Below are 8362 nucleotides of genomic sequence, written 5' to 3' on the forward strand. Positions count from 1 at the left end.
GCTGATGAAGGGTCTAGGCCTGAAACGTCAGCCTTCCTGCTCCTATGATGCTGCTTGGCCTGCTGTGTTCATCCAGCTCTACACCCTGTTATCTCAGATTTTCCAGCATCTGCAGTTCCTACTGTCTCGGAGTTAAAAGAGAAGTTGTTGAGGGTGAGGACAAGCTTGGCTAAGCGGAGGAGAGTACTGGTGGGTGGGGACGGTTCAGGCCTTCGTTCCAAGAAGTGAAGAGCCCCAAGGCCATCCTGGTAGGGTATGGGCGTGTAAAGGGATTGCATATCCATGGTAAGGAGGAGGTGGCTGGAGCCTGCAAACTGGAAATTTTGAAACTGGTGTAAAGCATCAAAGGAATCACAGATGTACGTGGGCTGGGATTGGGTTAGGGGAGAGAAGACTGAGTCAAAGTTGGAAGAGATGAGTTCTGTGGGGCAGGAGCAGGCTGAAAGAATGCGTCTGTATGGACTGTCATGTGTGGTTTTTTGGAAGGAAAGCTGGAAGAACAGCACCTTATTTTCCACTTGGGGACCCTGCAGCTCTCCAGGCTTAACATCGAGTTCTATAATTTTAGGGCCTAAACTCTCCCATGTCCCAGCCCCCTATCCAACACACCAGGCCTTGTTATCACATAGCCTGCCATTACACACTACCTATTACTAGTCATTAACAGTCCCCATTAACAACTACTCACCCTCCCAGCCAGATTGTTATCCACTCCTTTGTCTATCCAACTGCTCTTCTCTCTCTTTGGGCTCTGTCTCCACCTATTGTTTACTCCTTATCCCGTCCTCCCACCCTATCTTCTGCATATAAAGCGACATTTTCCTAGCTACCATCAGTTCTGACGAAGGGTCATTGGACCTGAAACGTTCACTCTGATTTTTCTTCACAGATGCTGCCAGACCTGCTGAGTTTTTCCAGCAACTTGTGTTTTCGTTTCTGATTTACAGCACCTGCAGTTCTTTCGGTTTTTATCTATGATTCTGTTACTGCTTCAAGAGGACGCCTACCACCAGCATTTCCAGGGCAACTAGGGATGGACAATAAATGCTGTCTCTAACTGTGATGCTCACATCCCATGAAAGAATTTGAGAAAACTCAACTTCCTTACATTTTCTCCATACCCCTCCTAAAATACCCCTCCCCAACAAATATCTATTGATCATGAAATGGCCTACAGATGTCCAGCATCTGCAGCATTTTGGAGGGGAGCAAGTCCCAGATTCGGTCTCCCATCCATGTGAAGAATTGCTTCCCAACAGTCAAACAGCTTTCTTTCAAACAGGGGAGTTAATGATCACTTGATTAAGGGGGCTCAAATGCCAGAAGTCCCCATCACACCCCCACCACGACGATATGTCGCACGGCATCAAACGTTCTCAAAACCCATCAAATACCTTTTCATCGTTGGTTGTTAGGTTGGGAGTGCGAACAGGAGCATGAGGCAGGCTGGTGTCTCTCCCTCTTTTGGGGGGCAGAGGTTTCAAAGGAAGCCCAGAGCACAACTCAACCAGCAGTGGGTTCATTCCTGCAGACGGGGGACTGTGCTGACTCTCGGAGAGACGCTGCTGGTGACAGGTCGGGCCACAGAGCAGACAGATATTGCTTCAAAGCATAACGGAGATCCTCCCAGAACCCAACCTATCAGACTTCTCCCTCTGTCATTGGACAGTAATCATTCCCCAAAAATAAATTATTAACATATTGATGGACACACAATCTCTCTGCAAATATCTGTTCTTCTACATTTCAATAAATATTAACCATTTTGCTGGACATTCAAACGTTAATGGGGGTCAGGGGCATCAGGGACCAGCGCATGTCAGCTCCAAACATCAATTCCTCCATTTCAGATCAGGTTTAATCAGTCTCTGGGTCAGTCCCAGCTGGAGCCAGCAGGTTCTCGGTTCAATTCTCACACCAGAGATGTGAGCTCATAATCTAGACTCACACTCCCGGTGCAGTGCAGCACTGTCAGAGGGTCAGTGCTGAGGGAGTGCCGCACTGTCGGAGGGTCAGTACTGAGGGAGTGCCGCACTGTCAGAGGGTCAGTACTGAGGGAGTGCAGCACTGTCGGAAGGTCAGTGCTGAGGGAGTGCCACACTGTCAGAGGGTCAGTGCTGAGGGAGTGCCGCACTGTCGGAGGGTCAGTGCTGAGGGATTGTCGCACTGTCGGAGGGTCAGTACTGAAGGAGTGCCACACTGTCAGAGGGTCAGTGCTGAAGGAATGCTGCACTGTCAACTGCTCTGTGATTCTATCATTGGAACGTCCTGAGTCTTGGCAGCATCCTCGGGTGAAAACAGTTGAGATTGAAGATCCTGCACCAAGACGTTAATCAGGGTTTGGACCATCCCCTGAGTGCATTTGTGATGCTCGGTCGGTACAATATCCAGCTGACCCTCGCTCTCTGCACTCAGCAGTGAGAATCGGTAAACTGGGTGAGGAGATTGCAGGGGGTTGGCACCTCCCTTCGCTGTGATAGCCAGCACCTTTACATCAAATGGTGGATACGCAGGGAGGATAGGGCTCTGAGAGTGGGATGTGAATGCAGGACTGCTGGTGTGTGCTGGTGAAGACTTACTCTGTTTATAAATGTCTACCTGGAACATTCACTTGAACTCAAACCGTTTACTGCTAGCTGTCAAACTGAAATCTTGATTGCACAAGATGTCAACACACAGATGTCAGAGAAAAGTTCCAACATGGAGAGAGTCCTTTTCTCAGTTATTACCATCTCCGTGGTCAGAATTGAGAGTCCAAATCTTTAGGTGATATTCACTAGGCTGGGATTTGAACCTATGGACCCAAAGCATTAGCTGCAAGCCTCTGGATTGCAGTAACATTACCTCCACACCACTAACATCTGGTTTCACTGAGTGAATCCATTATGGCCTTCTGACCCATCATGCCTGTACTGACTCTTTCAGAAAAGCTATCCAGTTAGGCCTACTGCCCTGCTCCTTCCCTGTAGCCCTGCAAGTTGTGCTCCTTCATATATTCACCTAATTGCTCGCTGAAACCACTTCTATCGCCTTTCAGTTCCCATTCACAACAACCACTGCTTGAAAAACCTCCTTTTCTGTTGTTGCCTTTGCCTCTTTTGCTGATTCTCTGCAATCTGTGTCCTCTGGCTCCCCAACCCCTGCCACGGGGAACCATTTCTCTCTAACCACTTCAGCAAGGCCCTCATTGATTTTGAACATTTTAGCAAACCTCCGCCTCGATTTTCTTTGCTCTAAGGGAAACAATAGATGGTTTTGTGTTATTCACTCATGGGGTATGGGTGTCATTGGCTGGGCCCAGCATTTATTGCCCATCCCTAGTTGCCCCCTTGAGAAGGTGGGGGTGAGCTGCCTTCTTGAACTGCTGCAAACCACCTGCTGTGGGTTGACTCACAATGCCATTAGGGAGGGAATTCCAGGATTTTGACCCAGTGACAGTGAAGGAACGGCGATATATTTCAAAGTCAGGATGGTGAATGTCTTGGAGGGGAACTTGCAGGGGGATGGTGTTCCCGTGTACCTGCCGCCCTTGTCCTTCTAGATGGAAGTGATCGTGGGTTTGGAAGGTGCTGCCTGAGGATCTTTGGTGAATTTCTCCAAAACCTGGTACAATTGTGGTGTGGACTGGGTGCAAGTGAAGGGTGGGAAATCACCTCTTCCCTGATTGGATCATTTTGGGAAAGACGTCACTAATTGGGGCGGGGCCTGCTGCCCACGTGCCACTTCCGGGTTTACTGTATCCATTTCATGAAATAGCAACAGACACACATGACCCAGGAGGGTAACTGACACATGGAAAGATACAGAAGCTGAGACAAGCTCAGTAACTTGGGAATTCCACTCACTGTAATAGGACAGGGTTAACTGCTGTATACTTAATATCATCTGCAGAAAAACACAATGGAGCTATATTAAATGGGCAATTTAACCATCAGATTTATTTTTCTTACCTGAGATTTTTGAATTTAATTTTTTAATGCGTATTTATTAAACTGTGTTCGAAATCTCATCCTCTAGTGGATTTTTAGAGCTTTTTCTACCCCCCCACTACCCTTTTGCAATTCCCAAATTTCATTTGGTAAAACTGAAAGATTAGAGAATGCAAGCTGGCGAGGCTGGTCCGGAGGCAGGGTTAGAGAGAGGGGAGAGCTGAGCGCCGGCAGAGGGAAACAGGAATTGGGAACCAGACCGAACTGTCATGCAGACTGGAGCTGTTAGTCTGTTCTTGCTCCTGGGATGTATCGCCTGCAGCTCAGGAGGAGCAGGTAAGACAGGCAGAGTGCTAGCTCCGTTCAGGCTGCATTTTCATCTCAGCTTGCGCGTCTATCTCTCTCCTTGCCTGTCTTTATGTGTGTATCTGCATCTGTCACTGTCTGCCTGCCCATCCACCTCTGTCTGTCCAGCTCTCTTTATCTGTCCATCTTTCTCTATATCCCTATTTATCCACTTCTCTATCAATTTAGCTCCGTCTGTTTCTCATTATGTTATCTATCTGTCTCTCTAGCTCTCCGTCTGTCTGCCTCACTGTCTATCTCCCTCTGTCTGTATAGGTCTCTGCCTATCTAATTCTCCTGTCTGTCTATCGAACTTTGTATGTCTTTCTGTCTATCTAGCTCCCTGTCTGTCTATCTCTCTATTTATCTCACTGTCTGTCAATCTCTCTATTAACTATCTTTGTCTATCTAGCTTCCAGCCTGTAAAGCTGTCTGTCGATCTAACTACCCCGATGTCTACCCAGCTGTCTGTCTCTCTATATCTATCTTTCTATCTCACTGTCTGTCAATCTTTTTGTCTGCCTGTCTCCCTGTATCTATCTTTCTCACCGTCTGTCAATCTATATGTCTGTCAGCTTCTCTATCTATTTATTTAGCTCTCTGTCTGTCTAGGGTCTGTCTCTCTGTCTGTCTAACTGTCTCTGTCTGTCTGTATATCTGTCTAATTATCTGTCTCTCTCTCTCTCATTGTCTGTCTGTCTGTCTGTCTGATGTTACAAGCTCTCTCCCAATTATCTGTCAGAAGTGCCTTTCCATTAAAATTTGCATTTCAATATTTCCTGCCTCACTATCTCCCAGACTAAATCTATAATTAATTTAAAGATTCTTTGTTGTTTGCCCAATCCATCAATCACTGAAATTGCTGAACTCCCAGCTCGGGGAGGGACAGTGCAGGAATGCACCATTCAACTTCACTGTCTTCATGGTGAGAATGTTTTAAAACCTGTGCCTTTGTTCATTTCCAATATTTACCTCGGTGCATTACCCACTCTCGACATCCTGTTTATTTACTCCCAGGCTCCCTGGATTGTCCCAGCTCCCAAATCCCAATTTTTTGAGCCCCTGATTCTCCAGCTCCCATGAGGAGTGTGATAGCCAATACTGTACAACCCACATTGTAAATAAGGATCTAAAGTGATAACTTCATAATCAGCACTGTTCCACATCTCTCCGAGAAGGTTTATATCTTTCCATTGTCCAAGTATACAATAATATGTTGTGTATCTATTGCTATCAAATAGACAATCTGTGATTGTCAGTAAATATGCTTGGATTTGGTTACACTATTCCTGCTAACATTGTAAACTACTTTCCCTTATTTAATGTCCACATCCTTGTTTAAACATGGCAAAAATGTTTCACTTATATTTGCATACTTTTGTATGAACATGCGTTTATCATAGAATTCTCCAAATCCATTTGTGTATATGTGATTGTGTAAGCAGTAAGATCATTATTAATGAGAGGATGTCAGATGTGGTTTGAGATTATGTGGGATGGAGCTGGGTTAAATATTCTGGGTTTTAGTATGAGTTGTTGATCAGACACTGCACAATAATCTGATCCCTTTGTGGCTCTGTGACCACTGGCACAAATTAAGAGGTTTACTCTCACATTGAGTGTGAGTCTTTCATCCTCAGAAAAGGCAAATTAAAGTGAAATTTAACCATAATCATTTATTGACAGGTTATTAAAATGCCATTGTGATTCCCAAGCCTGAAGTTTGATTTGAAAAAGGCTTGATGATCTGTTTAAACTCCTCATTGACTGCCCTCTGCATTTGCCAGGGATCTGCTTTCTAAAAGGATAGAGAGAAATTAGAATGTAAATATACTGAGGGGCAGAATAGGAACAGTGTGCAGGCAGAGAGAGAGACAGACAGACAGACAGACAGATGTTTTCATAGGAAGAGGAGAAAAGAAACAGATTGAGGAGCTCATAAGAAGAGAATCCCAGAGAGAAAGAGAGGAATTCAGAAATAACAAATTCCAAAAGGAAAAAGAGACTTTCTGAACCACAGCACAGAGTGAAAAAGGTTCAACAGTAGAAAAATACAGAGACATGAGAGAGGGAAAGAGGGAGATGAAGACAGAAAGACTGAGACAGATATATATGAATAAAAAGACACTATGGGAGTTGGTTAGCTCAGTTGGCTGGATGGCTGGTTTGTGATGCAGTGTGATGCCAACAGTGTGGGTTCCATTTCTACACTGGCTGAGGTTACCATGAAGGACTCTCCTTCTCCACCTCTCCCCTTGCCTGAGGCGTAGTGACCCTCTGGTTAAACCACCCCCAGTCGTTTCTGTCTGATGGGAGAGCGGTCCTCTGGGACAATGACAATTTTACTAATCTATAAGCCCCCTAAGCTACTTGATAGTATTTATACTGTCGAACAGAGTAAATCATGAAATGTTGTTTTGATTGTAAAAAGAAAAGCAGGATGTTAATCTTTAATATTATTAATATAAATTTTGCTGCTTAAGTCCACTCCAGCCAACACTGCCCTCCTTCCATTGTAATTTTCCTTATTTAAGTTTAGCACAATCGTTTCTGACCCAGGTTCTTCCCTCAAAAACTGAATGCTAAATTTTACCATGTTGTAGCCACTGTTTCTGAGGGAATCTTTTAGTCTGAGATAGGTTATTAAACCTGCCTCATTATACGGTACCAAGTCTTAAGTAGCCTAATCCCTGGTGCAATACACAACATACTGTTCTTGGCAACTGTGCCAAATACACTCTGTGAATTCGTCCTTATGGCTATTTCTGCTAATTTGATTTTCCCAATCTACGTGAAGGTTAAAGTCACCCAGTCTTGGCTGAGATGCAATTTTATCCAGTCAAAGGGGAATTGTAAACTGGAAGAATAATAAACTTTTTTTTCAAGCTTGAAGTGGCTTTTACCGCAGTGAACAGAGAGAGCTCCTGGGCTGCTGGAGGTCTGAAGGTTCTCTCTCTCACTGTGGTTCACAGCCCCTAGCTGTTCAGCTACCTGAGAGCCAATCATGTAGTTGTTGCCAGGCGGAAGTCGTTTGATAAAAACCGAAAAGAACTGCGGATGCTGTAAATCAGGAACAAAAACAAAGCTGCTGGAAAAGCCCAGCAGGTCTGGCAGCATCTGTGAAGGAGAAAACAGAGTTAACGTTTCGGGTCCGGTGACCCTTCCTCAGAAGTCATTTGATTAGCTGGTAACTAATCCACTGACCAAACAGCTGCTTGTAATACCCAAAACTCCATTTGTGCAAACCCTTGGGCTCCAGTTCATCTGCAAACGACATATCAGCCACTGCTTCACTCTGAGGGCCAGGTCACTTGCTTTAAAAACATGCAGCACTACTCTGTTTTAAAAGAGTTATGTTCTTATTTCAGTCCACAATTAAAAATGCAGAAAGTTAAAGGTAACAGGCTCTCTACATCAGTAACTTTCCTTTCTCCTCGATGTCAGACAGGCAGAAGTCAGAAGCATCGCGATGTATTGGACAGCCCTGCAATCCTTCAGTTGGGAACCTGGCAGTTGGGAGGTCAGTGCAGACCCTAACCACATGTGGCGAACATGCCACAGAGTTATACTGCTCCTTCCTCAACAGTGAGGGTCCCAGGGACCTCGGCTCCAGCTGCAGACACACAACCTGCTCCAAGTGCAATTCCAAGCAGCCAGGATATTCCCACCAGGCCTCAGACATGACTGGCAACTCCTTCCGTCAACGGGATAGCTGGTGGCAGTCTACCCAAGGTGTGCCCAGGGAAGAGATCCGACTGGATCTGGAAACGGAATTCTACTTGACGCATGTCATCCTGGTCTTCAAGTCACCCAGACCAGCAGCCATGATACTGGAACGCTCCCAGGACTTCGGGCACAGCTGGAGGCCCTACAAGTATTTTGCCAGGAATTGTACAGAGACGTTCGGGATGGTGGATGACTCTGAGCTGCAGAGCTCACTCTGCACCTCCAGATACTCCGACCCACTGCCCTGCTCCAACGGCGAGGTAAGACCTTCTCAAAACTGACAGGTCACCCTCACTGGGTTTACCTGAATGAATAAGTGCCGCACTGTCGGAGGGTCAGTGCTGAGGGAGCGCCGCACTGTC

General features: G+C 45.8%; 2 protein-coding genes across 3 annotated transcripts in view; one reads left to right on the top strand and one right to left on the bottom strand.

Annotated features, from left to right (window-relative positions):
- Positions 1–1561, bottom strand: part of uroc1 (urocanate hydratase 1) — a 69212-nt gene extending 67651 nt beyond the window's left edge. Inside the window, exon 1 of the mRNA XM_048606661.1 lies at positions 1395–1561. Within this exon, the coding sequence (XP_048462618.1) occupies positions 1395–1523 (129 nt within the window). The 5' untranslated portion in view covers positions 1524–1561. The remainder of the gene's footprint in view (positions 1–1394) is intronic.
- A 2199-nt stretch (positions 1562–3760) lies between these two features.
- Positions 3761–8362, top strand: part of si:dkey-202e22.2 (netrin-4) — a 34222-nt gene continuing 29620 nt past the window's right edge. The window contains exons 1-2 of one of the 2 annotated variants that reach the window (XM_048606625.1): positions 3761–4265; positions 7719–8260. In XM_048606625.1, the coding sequence (XP_048462582.1) occupies positions 4199–4265; positions 7719–8260 (609 nt within the window). In that variant the 5' untranslated portion in view covers positions 3761–4198. The remainder of the gene's footprint in view (positions 4266–7718; positions 8261–8362) is intronic. The other variant, XM_048606626.1, reaches the window with a different exon arrangement.

This window comes from Rhincodon typus, chromosome 16 (assembly GCF_021869965.1).
Source record: "Rhincodon typus isolate 14 chromosome 16, sRhiTyp1.1, whole genome shotgun sequence".
NCBI classification, from domain to species: domain Eukaryota; kingdom Metazoa; phylum Chordata; class Chondrichthyes; order Orectolobiformes; family Rhincodontidae; genus Rhincodon; species Rhincodon typus.